Here is a 22,649-nt window from a genome sequence, read left to right as displayed (position 1 = left end):
TGGTAAAAACTTAATCTAAAACATAGTCAGTTTAGGGCATAGGTGTGGTCCAAGCCCACAGGTACTTTGAGGTTAGCTAAACCACAGTACAGCAACATCACAGAACACAGCCAAATGTGATTTCTGCCACGTTAGGTTTGGGCATCTTTTGTGTCTCTTAGCCAAATTTAGACAAGTGCTGATGTCTATGGAACAGTCATCATGTCTGCCGCCTTGTGTTTTGCTTTACTTTAGAAAAAAAGTTGTGAAAAAATGTGTTGAAATGTGGTGTCGTACTTTGTTACCAATTCCAGACATGAGTTATGTTTGGTTGAGCTTGCTTAGGAATTATGCCTCATTTCCTGTGTTTTCATCTGCTGTGTTTTTGTGTTTTGATTTATGAAATCCTGTGTGAAAGCTGTCATCTAGCAAGTCCAAATATACCCTGTGCTGTGTTTAATGTGGTTTTTGCTCAAAAATAGAAGTTCAAAACATCAGGTTTCAGTCAAGGTATCTTCGAGTTTCACAAGCTGTTAGCTAAAAAAAGGTTTCTTGTTATATTGTACCAAGACTGTCTGTCTCTGTCAGTGTTATAGTTTGTGGCAAAGTATTGGGAAATTTCGAAGCTGCACAATAAATTTTGAGTCTTCCAGGTCTAGACTGTTGAGCAGGAGGAAAAATAAAAGGCTATCACTAACAGTAGGTTGCCAGCATTATGATATACAACATTATTACATCATATATAATTCCAGAGGAAGAAGGAAAGATCATTTCAGAAGTGACTCGAGCAAGTTCAAAGAAGGTTTAGATTTGTCTGATTGGGCAGTGAAACCACAACAAAAGATGAACGTGAGTAACCTGTTTTTTGGCTTTGGGCAGATTGAAAACAATATATCCGATACTTCAACATGCACTCCTTTATTATCGTTCGCATACCGGGTGTTGCAAATTTATAATTAATCCCTGATGATCTGACCTCAAGTTTCTGGCAAAAAACTACATTTTACAAGATTTGTACACATCATGATAATGTTTTGCTACTGAATGCTGGAACGCATCATAATGCAACACAATGCAACCTCCGTATGTGAAGTAGTTAAAGCATGTTAACCTTCCTCTCAAGGGAAGTGATAGCACAGTGCAGATGCCGTCGTGGATGGTTGTTATTTTTTTGTGTTTCTTTTTGCTTCTTTATTTTACGGTTTTATATGCTAGAAAAGTTGCATCACCCACCTACGCACCAGTTCAATATACACTTTTTAATGCACATTTATTTCATTGCTTATATAACATATATTTATAATTATTTATCTTTGAATTTCTTTTTCTAGTTCTTATTTACCCCATATTCTAAGTATTATTCTTTATTGCACACAATAGCCTCAAGAGTACGCAAACCTGCATTTCACTGTATGAGCCTGTAACAAATAAATCCTTTTAAATTTGGACAGCAGGTGTCCATAACCTTTTAACCTTGTCATATGTCTTAAAATATCCTTTTGCTTTGCAGACTATTGTGAAAGAGAAAATCCAGCTCACTTATTTTTGTTGGAGCTGTTCCTCATATTGCAATATTATCATTGGCTTGTCATGATGCACCAGTTTTGGTTGATAGTGCCAAGTGCTGTGAGATGAGTTTCACGCCTTTTTTACACTTTGAAAATCAACACAAGTTAATTTTCATGAGAAATTGTCTCATGCAAAAATTGTCTGTAGTTTTGCATGCGATACTAAAACGTTCTTCCCTTACCCCTATGCTTTTATCTGCACTAATAGATACATTTAACAACCACCCCCCTCACACACACATTTAGCACCTACAAGTGTTATGTATGTATGTATGTATGTGTGTATGTGTGTGTGTGTAGATGCACTGCAGGCACTAATAGTTTCTGCTCAGTTACAAGTAGTCTGTCAAAACTGGAGCTTCCTGTTTTGCTCGCATTTCGTCACGTCATGGTTGGATTGGGAAGATTAAACCTCATTGATACTGCAGCACAGCAGCTGGGGTTTAGAGAGAAACAGTGACGGATGAAAGATGAACTTCTCTCATTCAAGGTCCCATACGGCTGACTTAAAGCTTCTAATTTAGTTTTTTTGCACTTTAAGCCCACAAATCCCCATCAAATTTGGACCACTTGTTTGGTTTGTTGACAGTTACAGCTGAGAATAGACACCAAAAAACCTAAAACAGATGTCTTACCTTTGTGACTACATATTAAAACTTTCATTTTCAAATCAAATGTAAGACGGCAAACTTGAGGGTTATATGAGTTCAAAGTTTCGCTCATAGGTATAGCATGTTGGGGCATGTGTGCAATCTAAATCCATGTGAAGTGCTATAGATATACTGCTGTGTGATAATATATTTACATTTACTATACAATTTAGTACTGAATTTGCTGTTTCACTGCCGTCCACAAGATAATATAAAGTAGCTTGAGCTTGACCCAGTTATAGTTTTATGACATGTAATCAGGAAACAGAAGTGTGAGATAGTTATTTGTAGAGCAGCAAGCAGCTTTAAGACAACACTAAAAAAAAAAGTGGTGTGTTGCTGTTCTAGATTAGTTGGAAGCTGCAATCTTAACTCTCAGAAGCTGGTAGAGGCTCCGAGTAATAAACTGCTACTTAGTTGAATGTAACTCGAGTAAATCAGGGTGTGTGTGTGTGGGCATGCATGCATCATGTGCTTGCGCTACCTCCTCAATTGCACAGGATGATAAGACGGCTTACGTTTTGAAGACGTGGGAGTTTGCCCAAGGGTATGAGAGAGAGAAAAATGTCGATGTTAAGTGCATCAATGCTCGGGGTTATTGTAGTATTATGGCAATGTGGACTTATTGGCTTTCATCCTAGACTGTCAGGCCAGTCAGGACAAGTCGGGTGTGGATTCTAACGGGATTAGACTGGATGCACCGATTGCAAAATTATGGGCCGATACAGATGTTTAAAATAAATATTTGGCCAATGTTTTGTTGTTGTTGTCTATTTTGTTGTTATTTATTCCCCCTTTGGTGGCAGAGAAACAAAGACATCTTCATTAGAAAAACATAACTGAACCATCTTTACTCTTAAAGTAATTCAGCCCTTCATTCATATCTTGAATGAGCACAAATTAAGTTGTACAAATTTATGAAACAAGCTGTAAAATAACCTTCTTTCACATGAAAAATAGCTGCTTCAAAAGCCCCTTAGCCTGTTTACAACTACCTATTCAATGAAAGGAATTTATTACCTAACTCAACAAAAACATTTTGTGAAACATAAATTAAATGTAATTAAATCAGCAGCTAACAACACAACAATTAGCCGGCACAAAATGAATGCAACACAACACATTAACATTAGCCATCAGTGAATGTCATCTTATTTGCCGATATGCCGATTGCAGTCTACGAGCCAAAAATCGCTGATATTCGACCGATAAATCGGTGCAACCCTAGTGTTGATATAATAATAATTCTCAACTGAATTAAAATGCAAAGTAAACTCTATGTTTATTTTCAGTTGTTCACTCTAATAGAACATTTATTTATTTATTTATTAATTTTAACTTCTGGCACGGTAATCAAAACCCAGGATTTTGTCTTGAGCACATGAGATGTGATGCAGAATCAGATGCTCTGTGTTGTTCCCGGCCTGATTTGACCTCCCGCCAGTGGCTCCTATCATATAAAGAAAGCACATGATAGCCCTTATGGTTTAAAGCTTATTTCTATATGTAATGTATGTGTGTGTTCATTTCCTGGTATAAATCAGTTCTCCTCTTTCTCTGCTTGTACAGGGAAGATGCATGTGTCTCTGGCAGAAGCCTTGGAGGTTCGAGGAGGTCCGCTCCAGGAGGAGGAGGTCTGGGCGGTGCTCAGCCAGAGTGCTGAGAGCCTCCAAGAACTCTTTCACAAAGGTACGAACATGTGGAATCGAGTGTGCAAAGATGTTTCATGGAAATGATTGTACATACACACAAAACGGAGTTCACATTTCTTTGCCTTGCATACTTTCTTATGTCCTTCCTGTCCTATTATTGAACCGCCTGCTCTCTAAATCTGTCCACACTACTTTTTTAAATGAAGGGCTTGAGTGAAAATCTTCTGGTGTCCAGATCCTATGAATTGCATGTGCTATTTTGTGTTGACAAATTGATGGGATCTCTCACTGTCTCTCTCGCTCTCTGAAATGATTTGTTAATATTGTTTCTTGCGGCAATGAGTCGATTGCCAAAACCACTCCATCACATCAATGCAGAAATCAAAAGAAGCGACTCAAAACCAACCAAACAAGATGACCGCTTCTTATACTGGCAAATTTGTGCCCTTTTAAATTATAGATTCAATCACTCTCAGACCCTAAAATTTGCTGTTTTAATCCTATTAACTGTCCCCAAAATCCGTACTGATCTGGGAAATAAGGGCATTCAAGTATGCTGCTCCCTCTTCTTGGAATCAGCTACGAAATGACCTGAATCTTCGAGAGCTGGACTCACTTATTGTCTTTAAAATGCTTCTAAAAGACTTGGAAGCGAGCACATCTGGCTGTAGATGTTTTGAATGCTGTTGTTTTTGTTTTGTTTTCGGTACCTTATGGCTCTGTAATTCGTTCTTTGCCTTCGTTTTAAATTGTTATGTTTGTTTTATATCTGCAACCGTGTATCTGTGCTGCTGCCTATCTTGGCCAGGACACTGTTGGAAAGGATATTTTTCATCTCGATGAGTTTTTACACCTGGATAAATAAAAGATAAATAAATAAAGAATTTTCATTTTAAGAACTTGAGTGCAAAGTGGACATAGCAGCTTTAAGTGAAATTGTAGAGAAAAATAAATGAATATAGGCCTAGCCTATATCGTGGTAGAAACGATATAGAAAAATATGTACAATAAACATTTTCATATTGTTTTGATGATAGATATCGTCATATTTCCCAGCCTTACTCAGTAAAATCACAACATTGCACAATCACAGTGCACTCAGTGACTACATTGCGTACTGGTTCTGCATCATTAGTACACTTGTTCATTGTGCGGTTTTGTTTCTTATGTTGTAATCATTTTAGTGAGTCATTTGTGCCTGTACATGTCTGTGATTGTCCTTGAAGCAAAGTGAGATAAGGCTGCTCAATTCCAGTGTCTTTGTAACTACAGTAAACTTAAGCAGCGGGTGACTTAGGGATGTTTAACTCTGGAGACATTGGGCAGGATGTGAGTCAGCAGCAGGCACTGCAGTGCCCTCTTTGTTGTTAAAAACTCTGGGTGGTGCCCAGTCTCATACGAAACTCCCAACACACCTGATTATGTTGGTCAATGGTCATAATTGTGTTGTCTAAACCGTTGACCATTGGCCTGTGAATTTCCATGAAGCAGTAATCAAGATTTAGTTGTGTGCATAAAGCAGCTTGACCTCAACTTCCAGTTTTGCTGACGGGTTCTCATTGCAGACAATTTTGGCGTGCTGTAGGAATTCCCTCTCATCAGTGTGGCCTGTAAATATGCCTTTTCATGCTGAGGTCACATTGTGCTCAAATGCTCTTCAGTTCTCAAGGCTCCTGAGATAAAGTTCTGAACATATTCAGAACAAAATGCAAGGCTGGATACTTTGAGTATTTAAGATGATCTTATTTACATGGTATCGTGCTGCAGCGATTGTGATTGTTCACACAACCTTCTCTTTCCTTCTGTAAAGAGTGTAGTTGTGTTGCTATTCTGGGTAAACTGTGGCCTCTCATGTGTACAGTTTTAGTCTGCTGAGTGAAGCTAAAATTTGAAGAGCAGATGTTGGAACCAGCTATTATGGAGTCACTGAGCTATGTAGAGAAGTATGTTTACCACAAGAGTGGATTAATAACGGCAACCATTTAAATTTGTTAGATAATTTGTTAAATGTCCTGGTCAGCTATGAAAAGTAATGAAGATTATTTTGCTGGTTTGCTGAAGTAGATTAAATGTTTGCAGTAAGTTTCATGTGTTAGATGTATTTTGTTTCCGTCTGTCCGGGTGGTTTCCTAATGTATGAAGCGGGCCAATGTACAATTGACTTAGCAAACTTTTACATGACTTTTCAGAGATTGTGAATAGACTTGTCAAACACTAAACCACAGTTTTTTTCCCCTGTATGTAAACAGTAGCGGTTAGTTACTTTGTTAGTATAAGAATGATTTGTTTGAACAGGCAATGTGTGATTAGTTCTGTTTTGTTAGAGGAGTTGTTCCTCATGCTTTTGCTTGCAGAATATTTCGGATCAAATAGAAATTTCCATAATTGAGTGCTGTCTCTCTACCTGCTCCTGTGTTTGGTACACTGCAGATGCAATCTACTGCTCTACATCTGCCAGCCCGGCTGCATGATACACTGCACAATTTGTAAGCATCTACTTTTAGAGCGATTTTACATTAGGTACGATTGATCCGTACCGTGCCCGGGTACGATTGCCCACCCTCCCTACTCCCCCGCCGCTCAGCTTTCACATTAGTAAAGTTATTCCGGACACGAGTACACTTGCGTCATCATCCACGTGTATTTGTTTATGTTGCGATCAGCTGTTCTGGTGGCGGAGCATCGTAAAACACTTCATTCAAACTTGACGGAAACAAAATAAAACTCACCAAAACATACAAATTACTACTACTACGTACAAACTGTACTCCAGACCACCTTTTCAAGTGGACTCGAGTATGTATCGATGATCCGTGCCCGAGTACGGTACGGAGCGTTCACACTAATCAAACAAACTGTGTACTCGGATCCGGGCCCGGGTCCCTGATGTGAAAGCACCCTTAGAGGACAGACTCTTAGTATAATAGATCGGAATTATTCTCTGCCCCTTATAGCGCAGATAGCAGCTTATCAGACTGACGGACTACATTGTTAAAGGATCAAATTTAGATTTTTGGAGGTTTCTGTTAGGTTGAACAGTCAGTTTCCATCAGATATGGTTTCTGCAGTTTATTGAATCTGTTGATTAGTTTGTTATCCGTCAAGAAACAAATGAGCTCAGGCTGAGTCATGTTCTTCTTCTCGGCTCTATTATTGCTTATCCAGAGGATAAGTTTTGTCTGGGATACACCTAGTAACCCAGTCTACTGTCGAGTCAAATGGTCACACGAGTTTTAAACAGGAAACTAATATTTACTTAGTAAATTCCAGCTTTCGAAAGGAGATATTTGGTGCCTCAAATCCAGTTCCTCTGTTCGTCTCGCTGCTCCTCTCCGTGTTAAAGAAAAGAATTTTGCAGCGCTGCTCAAACATTCCTTTGTATATTTTTAAAACGTCCTCTAACCATAGCGCTGGCTGTGGCTTTGTAGGAAAAGAGAATTACGCTGTGTAGCCATTCCTTTCTGCTTCTATGCCTCAACAGTTATTTTCTTGCAGGCTAAGAAAGCAACATGTGTTTTTGTTTACTTCAATCTTCTTGAGTTTCCATAAACGCCGAAGCCTTAGCGAGAAACATCCAATGTGGTTGGATATGTCTACAGTTGCTGCTTTCAGGCTGCAAATGCTTGGACAACATTTGCTGCTAGTATCGAGCTTGAAAACTTCCCTTTAACACTATGTGTATGTGTGTGAGACAATGGCTGGAAATTTACATAATGGCAGACCAATTATTGTGTTGTTTGTTTGTCCTGTTTTTGTTCCTGATCATATCTCCAGTGGTTGATTATCTGTTTCCTTCTCCAGACCCTTCATCCATGGGCTTCATCATCTCTCCCTGGTCCCTCCTGCTCATGCCCTCTGGCAACATCTCCTTCACAGACGAGTATGTCACCCAGCAGGATCTACGAGCCTTCACATCTCCAGAGGTCCTGGAAGGAGTCTCCTTGACTTCCGTCTCTGATATAGAGAAGGTATAAACCTTTACATAACCCATGTGGTGATTGTTTAGTCTACAACTTCTAATGCTTCGCTGGTGTGAGTTTTATCACCTGTTCCCAAATCTTGTGTTAATGCTCTATTTTCTCAGCAAAATCCTGGTGATAACTTTTTAGTTTAAACGTTATATTAATTTCAAGCATTAGAGATGTAACCACAGTGTGTAACACCGGTAACACCGACTACCACGACAAGCCTACAGTCAGCCCTAGTCTTTAGCCGACCAATTCAGCATGTTGAATCGGCGGCGAAGCCCGTCGGTGAGAGAAGATTCACTGTGTATATGGGCTAAATGCATTACCTTCCTCATAAAGATTTTGTTTTTATTGTTCATGTTGGTTGCTTGCCATGTTCTTCTGATGATTCATTGTCAAATGGTGGGTGTAGAAACAGCTCTTATTGTGATAGGTTTAATAAGCGCACACTTTTGCTTGAGTAAAACAACGGCATAAAACTCTGGAGCATTCAGAACTGAAGTTGTGAGCAACCGTATTATCTCCTGCAACATATTTTACATATGCACAGAACCACGCCTCCTCTACTTGACTCTTCCCCTCTGGTAGAGGAGCTAAAAATCCTGCATGACTGGATTCCCGTCTCTGGCGCGGCCCAACAGACCTCAACTCAGTTTTGTGCTGAGTCAGTTTTCCAGCCCATGTCCCGTCTCCCCAGCGGAGTTATTTCAGTGTAGAAAACCTAATCTGTTTCTCTCATTATCAGAGACTGTGGGTAAATATACGTCAGCTGCGAGTGCCACGATTTTCCTTTCACTTTTTCAACATTTGGAGCGGTATTGTTGCTTTTAATGGGTGGCTTTTAAATTTCCACTTTTTTTTGAGAGTGCGAGTGTGCCTTTAAGTTTGCAGTCGAGTTCTGTTTCTGAAGGACCTTGAAGGCTGTGTTGCATTCTTTGGCAATCCCTGAATTATTCTTTCCTCTACCAAGCCCAACATTCAGGGGAAGTGATTTCTCTCCCAAGCTATGAGTGCAGAGTAATAAGGAGAGGAAAATGGAAAATGTTTTTGGATTTAGGCTGAAGGCCCCTGTCTTTTTCCTTTCCAAATAAGAATGAATTCATCTCTTATTACACTCCAGCTTTTATCTATCTCCCTTTTTTTCACACAGGGCAGATTTGCTTTAATAAGGTTCAGTGCCCAGTTTATCAGAATGAAACAAAACCTTTATATTCCTCATCTTTCTATGTGCTCTTGTTTGTCTTTTGATAATCCTTGTACTTTGAAGGAAGTATAATTTCTGCTTTTGAAACTTGTGTGATATTTTTTTTTCACAGATGCACATGTACTCTCTGGGGATGACCCTGTTCTGGGGAGCGGACTATGAGATCCCCCAAAGTCAGGTAAATCATTACCAAGGATACTTCCTTCCAAATGGATAGGGGTTATAATATAGGAGCATGTTTACACTTGGTAATAAAGGCTCATGTCAGCATTAGGTGACAATAAACTGGTGAGACTGATGCTCATGTGATTTGACTGAAGACACGTGCGACATCAGTTGTTTAACTAACACACTTGCATATTAAGATTTGAGGCAGTTGTTCACTGGGACAGCCACAACCAAAGTACATTTTTGTCAAAGTTTAACAAAACACTAAGATAGGGCTGGGCGATATAGCTTATAAGAAATATCTCAATATTTTTAGGCTGTATCGCAATATAGATCTCGATATTGGTTTGATTTAACCCTTTGATGCATATGATCATCATTCTAGCAAACTAATCTGAACACTCTGAGGTGGTGTACTCTCATACTGAAGTCAGATTGGTATTTTGTTTGACTTATTCACACAATTAAAATAAACATTTTCTCCGAAATACAGTTTGCAGGCAGTATTTTCTTAAATTATCTTTCATGTGATTTATTATTTAATATTTTGTTTTCTTTACTTATTATTGACAGACTGACAGACTAATAGAATTTATGGGAAATCACATTCACCAGAAGATTACTTTTATTTTGAAGTCAGTTCTTGGTCGCTCTTAATTTGAAGTTTGACTGTCTTTTTCGAAGTGGAGGCTGGTGTCTTCCATCACCTTTTCTGACACGTATAAACACTTATTTTGCTCTCTCCAAGCTCTTTCCCTGTTCCCCGCTTCCCTCCAGTTACAAAAACACACGCCCCATGCACGCATCCATGCTCATAGGCTACGCCAATCACACTCGTCCAGAAGAGTGTGTCTGTGAGCGGGAGAACCGCGGGAGAAGCGAAACGCCAAAGCGAGTCTAATGCTGGCGGCTTAAAAGAATTAATAAATAATTGTACTCTATGTTCGCAATATAGCCATTTACTACATAGAGTATTCGATATATCGGCCACCCTTACTCAAAGTTACTCAAACATTGCCAGTTACACAAGCACAATGAGAAGGTGGACAGTGCCCTTGCAGGAAATTGTGTGTCGCAAAAACTTTTAATACTTATTGGAACTGTTACTTTAAAGGAGATGAACATTTCAATCTTCCCTCATAGCCACATTGAACACAGACATTATGTTTGTTAGTGGAATCTGCCGTTGAGAATGAGATCTGTATCCGAATACCTCATCTGGATTAGAAAAGGTGCAATGCTGTAATGCACTGTGGAATGTGTTTGGATCTGCCAAGACCTCTGGAGATGGTCTGGCTCACAATGCGTTCATATCTCTGCCAAATGTTCACATTTGTGAGAAAGTACCGCCCACAGGTTAGAGACAGCATACCTCACACCCAAGCTTACCATTCACTTCGCTTCACTGAAGGGCTCAGGCCTCATCCGTGAAGGAGGTGCTATGGTAGTGCTCATGGCAGCTGTAATCGTTTGTAACAAACAGCGGGCCAAATACAACATGTCATTGTTTCTGATGCATGCAAATGAAGTGGACACAGTGGCTGCATAGACACACAATGACCATACACCCACTGTGTTTGTTTTGACTCACAGTGCAATCTCTGTATCTATTGCTTTCTTTACATAACGTGCACAGAAATAGCATCAATGTGAAGAGAATACAGATAATCTAATAACATTGTTTGCATTTACATGTATTCATTTAATACACTCTACAAATGAAACCAATGCAGCATGGTAGTATTTCGTATTTCACAGTGAAATCTGTTATTCTGTTATTCAGAGAAGTACAAAAAAATATTATATCTTGGTTATAGTGCTCTGAGATAGCAAATTTGACCATGTTTTAACATGTTTTTAATGGACGAAGTATTTAACATCACTTTGAGTGAAAAATAGTTTCGGCTTTTTAATCTAAAATATGTAGTAGATGGACATTTAAAGGACCAGTGTGTAACAATTAGGGGGATCTATTGGCAGACATGGAATATGATATTAATAAGTTTGCATTCTCAGTGTATAATCACCTGAAATTAAGAATTGTTATGTTTTTGTTACCTTAGAATGATCCGTTTATATCTACATAGGGAGCAGGTCCCCTCTCTACGTTGTCCTCCATGGTGCACCGCCATGTTTCTACAGCAGCCCAGAATGAACAGACCAAACACTGTTAACTTTTCCTGCTTGGGCCGGAGTCGATAACATTACTCGCTCCTGCCGCTTCCTCTCTCTCTTGCTTCACCACTCACTCTAGAGAGAGACATTCGCGTTTCAATCCTACGCGCTTGACACACGGGAGAAGTTGTAAACTGCAACCTCACTGCTAGATACCGCCAGATCCTACACAGTTCCTTTAAAGTAGTTGATGGGTTTGTGCCATGCTGGCAAGGGTTAGCTCTGCCTCCTTATCCGAACATAATGGAAGTCAACATGATAATATAGGTATCAGGTTCAGAGATACCAATACACACTGCTCTTGCCGCTGTTTTTTTTTATCTTAACTGTCTTCCTTCTGTTTGATGTGCAGCCTATGAAGTTGGGGGAACACCTAAACAGCCTGCTTCTCAACATGTGTGATGATGTCACAGTGAGTCGAATGTCGTTGCGCACGGTGCTGGACATCTGCAGCAAACACATCAGAAACTCAAGTTGTGACCCTCCCTTCTCCTATATCAGAAAACTGGTTCGGTTGGTGCTGGGCAGTCTTTCCCAGGTAAGCAGTTTGTTTTTTTATGTGGGTCAAAAACAACATTCCTGCATATTTTTATGTCTATGTCATTGCCAGGCACTTACCATCAGTCTCAGCCATTTCCCAGAGATACCACTTGATACCAACGCTGTTTTACTAATGGCTCACAAGCCTTGTTAGAAGTGGGAACCAAATGTGAGATATCTTCCACAGAGATAAACAAAACATTCATTTTGGACCCACCAACATTTTTTAAATGATTAATTCACAATAATGTTTTTTAGGAAAAGCTATACTTTTATTTAGCACTTTTCTAAAAGCTCTGTGGATGGATTATTTTAAGAAAAATAGTCATCCACATAATAATGATATCAATAAGACCTTTTAAGGGGAAGTTAAAAGACAATTATCTGCTCTGTCAGAGCACAGTAGGTTGGTTTGGGTTACGCAATAGATAATGGGGCTCATGCTGATATGAGAATATGAGTTCAGGATGGATGACTCAGAGGGAATGACCCTCTAACGTGGGTTGTTTTCAATCCTTTCTCTGTACTGCTTTTTTCACGCCCGCTCTTTGTTTTTCTTTCTCTCTCTTGCTTCCTCTCGTCGCCGTCGTTCTCTCAGCTGGACGGTCTGCTGACTGATAGAGAGTCTCTTCCGGAGCGGAGTAAGGAGATTCGGGAGAGGCTGAGGGGCAAGGGCTTACCCTCAGGTAAGATGAGCTGCACTGACACACACACACACACACACACACACACACACACACACATGAACACGCTGAACACTGAGCTGTATTTGCTTGGCGTGTTGTCAAAGGAACTTTTCTGTGGTGTAGAAGGAGTTCTTTATTTACGCAGTGATTCAGATTTCTTGGCTGCAGACGCTTCATGATAAAGGGGTTTGGTTTCTATTAGTCTTCAAAAACATGTATTTATATATATATAATATATTGTTTATAAAGCTTTGTGTATTCTTCATTTGAGAGGCACAAAGTCTGGATCAAGGACAAATCACCAGATACTAGATTAGCTTGTTGAGATAATGATGAGAATAGTTTTGTATAATTAGGTCAAGAGAGTATATTATGTTCTTTCCAATGATAAACTGAGGTTATGATGTGTGTTGCTAAGAGATACTGTTTCTATGCATCTCACTTTTATTTGGAGAGAATTAGATGTAAATGCCGTCTCTGGTTGTCGAAGCTCTTCATCATGTACATCCTCACTTTGTGGGAGAGAATCGAAAGTACACGGGGAACAACACGCTGCAACCTCGAATCGGATTTAATTCAGGAAAATATGACCAAATCTTCCCAGTGGTTTCTGAGAGAACTCCGGCATTTTTCCAGGCCATGGAAAGGAGAGCGCAGCGCAAACATGGCTGTCGTCCCGATTATGTAAGCACGGCATGGCATTGATTACAGATGCATATTTTGGAGTCACCAGTGAAGCTGCTGGTCTGCTGTTTGTATCAGTGCTTTGTTTCCCTGGTTGAGCACCAGCCAGCCCTAGGGAAAGTACATGCAAAGAGTATTACTCAGTTCTTAAGCGCCTTTCTTCTCAAGTAGCAGCTCTCTCCCTCCTGTATGTCAGTAGTTCCAAGTTGTAATTGCTGCTAGGGGAACTCAGTCATTGTCTCTTTATTATGCTGGATATTTTACGTTGCCATATCTAGTCCACATGATGGCTACACTAGTATTAGATGAAAATTTTGTGGCAACAATTGACTTCTTTGAGAAATAAAAGACATCCTGTTGAGGAAAAAAATATTTAATTTGTTTTCATTTTTTGCTCAATCTAGTCCTTGTGAGCTTCCCTGAGTTCCCGGAAGACAGCCTGCCTGTCTTTGATGTGTTTCCCTGTTAAGACGGAGCATATGCTTTGTAGATTAAACCACCACATGCAGCGTTTTTACAGGACTTAACGTCTCCCTCTGCGCTCTCATTTCTGCATCTCTTCCTCTTGTTTTTGCTCCTGCTCATGCACGTCTTCCTTCTGTTTATGTCTTTCTCTCTAAAAGAAGAGCTGTCACTGGCAGCAGTTCATATAATACAGCTTGTCTGGAAAGGCCAACTTCAAATTTATGGACAGTCAAAGAAAGCAACATTCAGTTTTAGGAAAGACACAGTGATAGATGGGCTGGACTCCGGTGCCAGAAATTGTTCGTTATTGTGGCGCCATAGTCTCTATTGTTTGTATTTAAATAATGGGGAAACTTGGCCACTGAGCAAAACAGACTATGTGCAGAAAAAGTTGGTACCCCTTAAGGTCATGAGCGGCATGCCATTTTTCTTAATTTGCTTTCCCTTGTTCTGTTGTTGGTTTACTTTACAAATTAATTTGGTTTATTTGCCATCATTGGCTGCTACACTTCCAACCCTGGGGCTGTGTAACAGAAACTCCCTACTGCTGCTGCTTATTCTAATTAAATGCCATTGAATCCAACAAATAACCATGGGAAATTCAGTCGGGGTCTGATTAGAAACATTGAAATTTGAATTTAACGTGAATTTAAGAAGGAAGGGGGCATCTGGTTTCACAACACATTTTCTAACCAGCTATCACATTCATCTAACCAGCACTGTGTCAGGGTTTTCAATCATAATATACAGTACCACATCTCTAGTTATGACTGATTGTGGAATCTGGACATGCTGTATGCCTACCCAATTATTCATGTACTGTAGCTGGTTGTCTAATCTTTTAGTAGAGGGGCCATGAGAGGCCTGCAGCATGTCCGTCTGTTGAGGCCAAACCAGGGTATCAGAGCAAAGGAGGGGGAGTCTATAACCGGCAGTGCAGTGTTTAGCTGTCATGTCATGCTGATGCCGTTAGAAACGGATGCCGGGTTGGACAGGCACTTAGGCATAATGAAGCGTACTGTTTTAATTCAAATAATAATCCTTGCTAATCCCTCTCCAGGTCCTCGTCTCATCATAAATACCGCTTTCTGTATTGATAATAATGATGTGATCCACTGGGTCTATTTCAGATTATCTCTCATACTGTCTGCATTATAATATGAAAAATAGGTATGAAATAGTATCTGTTTGCAGTCGAGTTTATTTTCCTTTTGAATACCTGCTTAATAGTTTTAATTTGCTGGTATTCAAGATGAATATTTGTTGTGTTTTTCTGTGTTTTGAGGCTTTGAGTTCTGGCAGTGTGAGCTTCTGCTCGTAGTTGATTAAAATGCTGTTTCTTTAATGTTCTCAGGGAGGAGTGCCGCCCCCAGGGTTCTGGAGCGCTACAAAGCCAGGAGTCAGGAGCAGACGTCTCTTAATCGGGGCCTCAGTCGTTCCATGGGCTCTCTGCCAATCCAGGACCTGTTGAAGGGGGATGACGGGGCAGCCCTACAGTATTCCCTGTCTGACTATCACCCCAACTTTGAATCCCTCACAGAATTCTACCCCAAACCCCCCTCACTCCATCACCAGCACTCCTATCCCTATCTGCACCCCCTTCACCCCCAGCAAAAGGGCCGGCCTGTGGAACTGGACCGGAGGTCTTTACCCTTCCACAGTGGGGACCTGGGCCTGAGTCACGCAAGGAAGAACTGGGCTTCCTCTGTGGACTTGGCTTGCATTGACCCAGAGGCGCTTCGTTTTGGGGCCTTGGAGGATGCACGGAGGGGCAGCAGTGCCATAAGTAGCCACTCCATAGGCAGGCGCAAGTCGCCCTTGCGAGCATCCAGGGAGAGGGATTCTCGCTTCTCTGAGTTTGGTGGGCTGAAGAGTAGGAAGCCTCATCACCACTCAGCTCTGTCGGTAGGCTCGGGCCTCCCCGGTGCCTATGACAGGATAAAGGAGAGACAGAGGAAACTTCAGGTGCTACGGCAAGCAGTGGATGGTGAGTAGACATTCTTCACATTTAAAGGTGCAGCAAAGAGGAGCTGTTGTTTTCAGTCCCAACACTGAGATAAATGTGCTCTTGAGTTTTAATTTGAGTCCTCTGGGTTGACTGTAAACTGTTTTGTGTTTATGTTGGAGAAATTCCTTGTGGAATTTAAAAAGCATGTCTCATGCCACAAGTAGTGCATGTGAATCAAACTGGTATATAGTTTTTCTTGCGTAGGACTTTGTTCTTAAGGCAGCAGTATGCTTCATCAGAAGTGCTTGTCGGATGGTCGCAAAGCTTCGGAAACCAACGTCCAAATTTCGGGAATTTTTGAATTTTTTTGTCCAACAATTTCTGTAACTTTCCGAAATCGACAATCTGACGTTCACACCCACTCCACGCTGGGACTGGCTAGGTGTGCGAAGGTGAAAAATTAATCAGGGTTTGAGCATCTCTATCAAGCTCTTTTTTCATGATTTACCGAACTCTTTCTGTCATTTTTCACAGGTATAACAAGCTATGAATGCCTTTTTTTTTTTCTTCCCTCATTTGGGGCACCCCTATCGAAGGATGGCGTCTGTAGCATTCGCCTATACCGCTTACGCTTAGGGCCGGCTCTGAGAATGGCTGTCCAACTCACTCACTCAAAATATACAAACCACACTCAGCCTGGTTATGCAGCCACAGCTTCATTCAGATCGTATATATCTCCGCTTCATTCAGATCATATATCTCTGCCGACCTTTTGTTGGTCATAAGTGTTGCAGGATAATGGGATTTTGGTGACATGTCGGAGCTTGGTCAATTTCGTTCATGTGTAATATGTGGTGGTGGTACATTGTCAGAACATGTAGTGGGTGGGCTTCAACATTTAATGATACTAAATCATAGGGCTGCAAAATTAGTCGAATATATTAATCGCGATCACGATTTTGGCATCCCACAATTAAATAAACACGATCGACTGCGATATTGACATTTAAAATGCTCCGCTCATAGAAAACTCTGCTGCTTAAATCAAGTGCTTCCTAAACTAACAGCTGGAGATGAACAGCAGTCGATTGAAGCCGGCTGGTTTTCAGCAGGCTCGTATATCCCATTTTTGACAGTCACAGTCAAAAATGAGTATGGGACGATAGTAAATTTCAACGCTATCATGATGAGTTCAAATGTAATCTCGTAAAATGTAGTTTTTGGCGAGAAACTTGAATAAATCCAGCTGTTTGAAGATGTTTTCACAGCAATATAAAATAGATATTAGAGAACGATTTATGACCTGTAACACTATCTCTAAGCAGATTATAATATATAATTAGACCTACTAGTGCAAGATTTTTTTAATCAAACCAATGTTAAAATAAAAATACAACTATTTATTTCCTAATCATTTGAATTGTGTGTTTTTATGCAAATAACCACTATAGACTTTAAATGTGAAATTGCAATACAAATATTTTATTATATTTTATTATATTAAATATATATATATATATATATATATATATTATTATTATTATTATTTATTTTTTTAAATCAATGAATAATCGTGATAAATAATCGTGATCTCAACATTGATCAAAATAATCGTGATTAGCATTTTGGCCATAATCGTGCAGCCCTACTACATCTATGTTACGTGTGAGGTGGCCCACATTTTCAAAGGGAAAACCTCACTAAAGTTCCCAGCTTTCGTCTGCTTCTGAGACAATGAATAAAATCTTCAGTAAAACACAGCTGTGTCATTAAGATTTATAGGAAATGTCAAACTGGGTGGTAAAATGAATTTATCAGGCAATAAAAAGGGGGTACAGTAGCATGGGTGAAACGTCTGCAGGGAGGCAGCCATCAGCTGGGCTGATCTGAGAAGTGAAAATGTGACAGCGACGGGATGACGTGAGCAGACAGACACCAGGACTAGTTACAGGTTGTGTGTCCATCTGTAACTACCATGTGGGATGGGAGCTGGGTGCTGGCTCGAATGGAGTATCGTTGGTGGTGGCTGTGCAGCAGCGTTTAGACAGAATGTATGAGTCACTGGTACAGAGGTTTCCAAATGGCTGATTCTAATTACAGGCCAGCTTAATTCTAGCCCGCTGCTAACTGTCACACATGCTATATAGCCAAGTCCCTTTCTCGTTTTTCTCCTAACATGACTGCAAACACACAGATATAAGCACACATACGTGCAAGGTATTTAGACTCAAAAAAACAATCTAATCACATGCTTAGACCGAGCAGTCAGCACCAAGAGCTTTACATTTCCCTCCGGAGCTTATTGAATTCTTAGTACAGTAAAGTCTCCATAAGGCAGGCTAGTTTTATGCAAAGTCACAAGTGGCTACATGGGTCGGCTGGCCATCTGGGGGACAGTGGAGGAGCATGAATGGTTTCATATAATAAACCACTGTCTTCTACCTCTTCTTCCCTTTCCTCCTCCCGCTGGTTTCCCGTACTCTCCATCTCCCTCCAACCTCCAGCCTCCCTGCTTTTCTGGCAGCTATTTTTAATGCTGACCGAGCCACCAACCGACGGCATTCTTCTCCTCGACTGTGGCTTTTTATCCCCAGCAAGTCCTGCCTTCCTTTCCTTCCCTCCCCCTTGGCCTTTTGCTGATTGTAATCAGAGGCACTTGGCATTTTTTTTTAGTGTGAAGACAGGAGCGGTGTCAGAACAAGAAAATAAGAATTATTTTGTAGCCCCTGTCTATTGTCCCACCTCACACTATGTGTGTGTGTGTGTGTGTGTGTGTGCGTGCTTGCTCGGTTAAAATTGAGAGGATTATCTTTGTGTATTTTTTGTGTCAATAGCTTCTAATTGATATAAAATGACGGTTGATGTCGGACACCATGCTGACGCAAAGGAATGTTTACTCGCATCAAAACTGACTGAGGTCGACTACGAAGACTGAGCCAAAATATTTTTCTATTCCATCCCAGAGCTATTTCGCTATAGCATGAACGGGGCCTAATTGAGCACAGACCATTTGCAGGGCCTCGTGGATGTGTTACTTGGCACAGAGACCTCCTTTTCTTTCTTTTTCTCTTACTTTTTTCTGTTCTTTTCTGCAGGAAAGTGATGGCGCAGCAGTGGTCAGTGCTCTCAGGTTTCACCCAGTTACACGCTGGTTCTCTGCCTGTCCGTGTGTGTGTGTGTGCATTCGCAAAATCATGTTCAACTGAATACGGATTACATGAACATCATAACTAAACATTGTGTGTGTGCATGCCTGTGTGTGCATGGGCATGTTTATACCTGGTCCCTTATGTCTCACCCCAGTACGTCCACCCCCCCTCCCCCTCCTTTTTGGTGCCAAGGTGCTTCAATTAGAAGAAAACTTTCCTTGCAGACCTAGAGGCTGTAATTGAAGTCATGTGTAGCGGATGAGGGAATTCCAAACATTATTGGACTTTTCCGGTACTTGGCAGCAGGTCATGTGGCTTTCGGCCGGGGTGGGTCCAGCTTGGACAATAATACAGAACACTGCTGCCTCAGGGGAAGGGGAGGTGTTCACGAAAGCCAACCAAGCTTGATTTGTTGACTCCAAAGGTTGCAGCAGGACAGATTGTAGTGTCTGTCAAAAAGCTTTTTAGAAAAGCCTTACAGTTAACTTTATTTATGATCCATTTTAATCAACAGCATGACTCATTTCCTTTTCACATTATGCATAATGTCTAAAACAAGCACTAGAACAGACATTTTTTTCCCATGGGCTTTTTTATCGAGACATAAAATTTCTGTTTCACAAAATCTACATTGTACATTTTGGTCACACTTTATGATAAACATTATTTATAAATGGTAAATTGATTAAACTTAGTTCAGTTATTTTACTGTTAACAGCGAAATGATAATTATGTTTACTAATTATTAGTAATGACATATTTATGTTATTTTAACAGTTTATTTTTGCACACATTATAACATTTGATAAACTATATATATATATATATTTATTTATTTTTTCTGTATGATTAAGATATTATTTGTAAACCTTAAAGAAGTTGTTTGTAAAACATCTATAAACGTTACATAGACAGATATTTGTAAGACTTTGTTAATGGTTAATAATTGGTTTGTAAACCGTCTATAAATATTATTTGGATGCTATTATAAATTTGCAACTGATGATTATAACACCTTGTTAAATGGTTAATAAATAGTTTGTAAAGCATCTATAAACATTATTTAGATTGATAGTTAATACTTTGTCAGTGGTTAATAGTTGGTTTCTGGTCCATCTATCTATGTAATGTTTATAGATAATCAATTTCTTAAAGGTTTACAAATCATTTGTTAATTATTAGCAAATAATTAATACAGTATATAAAATGTACAACAATAAACTTAATAAATAGTTTACTAATGTAATCACAATGTAATTGTTATCGTCTCCTATCAGCTATGATACAATATTGAATTTATAAACTAATTATTTCCTATTACACAAACCAATGATACAATAACATAAACTAGATGGATCGCCACCAAAATCGAATGGATTGTTCATTGTGCCACACCCGACCCCTCCAAAAAAATTCATTCAAATCCATCTCGGACTTTTGGAGTAATCCTGCTAACGGACAAACAAACAAACAAACCAACAAACAAACCAACGTCGGTGAAAACATAACCTCCTTCCTAGGCCTTCGGCCTTGGCAGAGGTAATAATAGCTTTTTTTAACAATTAGTAAACATTAGTAATTATCATTTTGTTGTTTGTTAACAGTAAAATAACTATTAACTAAGTTTAATTAACTATCAATTCACCATTTATAAATGATGATTATTATAAAGTGTTACCTATTTCTTCTGAGTCATGTCAACTTAAACTGGAGGGTTTCTGTAAGCTATTATCTATTTTAGTCTATGTTTTAAAGGAAGTTTCTTCTGTCTCTCTGGGACCTCCAGGCTTCGAACAACCTCACAGTCTGAGTTTGTGTCTCTTCTCAGCTTGAATGCCCCAAAAGGCCGTAGCCTATAGAAGCTGTTTGTGTACTCGCAGAAAGCTCACGCCGAAGTGTCGGTTCTGCGAGGAATCGAGGAGAGGGAAGACAGGAACGGGGACGTGGGAGAGGAAATGATAAGATAAGGTGAAGGGAGACGAGAGAAGTGAGCAGATGAATGCAGGTTGCTTAAAATGTTCCCAGGAAATGATGCTCCTCCAGTTAAGATTCGTACAAACTGTTTTTCTAGGAAGTGTGTGTGTGACTCCCTACATGGAGAGAAAGACGTGATAGAGCTGAGAGAGCATGATAGGAAGTTGGAGCATTAAACTATGAATGAACCCCTGGCCTCCTCACTCATTAAGTGTCACATTAAGTATTTAATTACTACTAAAACGTGCTGACAGTGACTCAAATCTTCTTCTCTACTTTGTTTCATTGTCCTTTTGTGAATGTATGTGTGTGCATGCTTGCTACTTAATAACTCCTTTTAAGGTGGAAGAGGAATGTAGTTATATTTCCTGTAAGAAAGAAACAATAGCAATCATTGAGAAGCAGTACCGAGAAGTAGCTATGCAGTGCGTGTTTATCTGGGTCACTCGCCATCTATCAAACGCTTCTTAGTGAAACAATCAGATATCGCTGTTCATCTCTCTAATTAGATGTGACCCTCTTCGTCTCTCTTTCCCCTCATTGCTTTGAGGTGCAGTGGATGTTTCGGGTACATGATGAAATGTTGATCCCAGGTTTATTTGGGATTTCTCCAAAAATGCTCATTCACCCTCAGTAGACGCTCGTGGCTTGACCAGAAATTCAAATTCTGTACATAGATTTAAGTTAGTCACACAGGTTAGATTAATGGTTCTGTTGCACTTAATATGCAATATAATATAACGCAACTAGGGCTGTCAAAGTTAACGCGTTAACGCAAATTCGTTTTAACGCCACTAATTTCTTTAACGCATTAATGCAATCGATCTTTCGGAGCTGGTAGCGGGCTCAGTTTTACTGTTAGAGTGAAGATACTGGCATCAAATGAAACTAAAAAACCTAAGGAATTCATCGGAACCAACCATGTCATACTGGCTTTCCGTGAAAGAGGTTAAATAACGCTCCAAACTTGCGCTAAATGTTGGCGAGAAGAAACTGTCATGGCCATTTTCAAAGGGATGAAAGTGGGTTCTATGGGTACCCACAAGTCTCCCCTTTACAGACACCTTTAATGCCCACTTTATGATAATCACATGCAGTTTTGGGCAAATCATAGTCAAGTCTGTTGTTGCCTGTTGGGCTTGAGTTTGCCATGTTTTGCATAAAGCAGCATATTCGCTCACTCCCATGTTGTTACCTGACAAATCTCCCTTTAAGCTACTTTTTGAACAGATAAAAAATGTGCGATTAATCACGATTAAATATTTTAATCGATTGACAGCCCTAAATGCAATATAATAGCGCTGCACTATATATTATAAGGTAGGCCGAGTGGGTACTTCAGCAGTGTTTATAACAGGACATTTACTTGCAAGTACAAATTACAGCGTCGAAAATGTATTACTTTTTGATTAAAACAACACCGTCAGTCACTTTTAGTCTTGGACTAGTCTTTTCTGTTATTTATGCCACATCCAGGACACTCACCCGGCTTTAGCTGTGGATGTTTTGTTTTAATGGTAAGGTTAATGTTCTTTTACTGCAAGATTTGTTGGGTAAATCTTAAATAAAATCACCGTCACAGTTTGTTTCTGTCTTATGATAAGTCATTTACTGTTTTTAAATGGAGACTAATAGTGCAAATGCATTTACAGTACATCTACTTGTCGCTTAAATGAAATGTTGCTGAATGTTGTTTGTTCTGTCTTGTCTTTTAATTAATAAGCAGCACATCAAAATACTTCAATTCACAAATGTTTGTCTTGTTTTGGTTTCCATTTCCTGCCAAGCTGTAACCAGATCATAAACCGTTCTTAATTAGTCCCTTTTGGAAAATCCTGT

General features: G+C 39.8%; 1 protein-coding gene across 5 annotated transcripts in view; it reads left to right on the top strand.

Moving 5' to 3' along the window:
- ptpn13 (protein tyrosine phosphatase non-receptor type 13) overlaps positions 1–22,649 on the top strand; it is a 55,737-nt gene that overhangs the window by 5,794 nt on the left and 27,294 nt on the right. For all 5 annotated transcript variants that reach the window (XM_074618122.1, XM_074618120.1, XM_074618121.1 and 2 more), the window contains exons 2-7: positions 3,767–3,886; positions 7,651–7,817; positions 9,134–9,199; positions 11,717–11,902; positions 12,503–12,590; positions 15,094–15,726. In XM_074618122.1, coding sequence (XP_074474223.1) covers positions 3,772–3,886; positions 7,651–7,817; positions 9,134–9,199; positions 11,717–11,902; positions 12,503–12,590; positions 15,094–15,726 — 1,255 coding nt within the window. In that variant the 5' untranslated portion in view covers positions 3,767–3,771. The remainder of the gene's footprint in view (positions 1–3,766; positions 3,887–7,650; positions 7,818–9,133; positions 9,200–11,716; positions 11,903–12,502; positions 12,591–15,093; positions 15,727–22,649) is intronic.

Source organism: Sebastes fasciatus, chromosome 19 (genome assembly GCF_043250625.1).
Source record: "Sebastes fasciatus isolate fSebFas1 chromosome 19, fSebFas1.pri, whole genome shotgun sequence".
Lineage (NCBI taxonomy): Eukaryota > Metazoa > Chordata > Actinopteri > Perciformes > Sebastidae > Sebastes > Sebastes fasciatus.
This window is presented reverse-complemented; position numbering and strand designations above follow the sequence as displayed.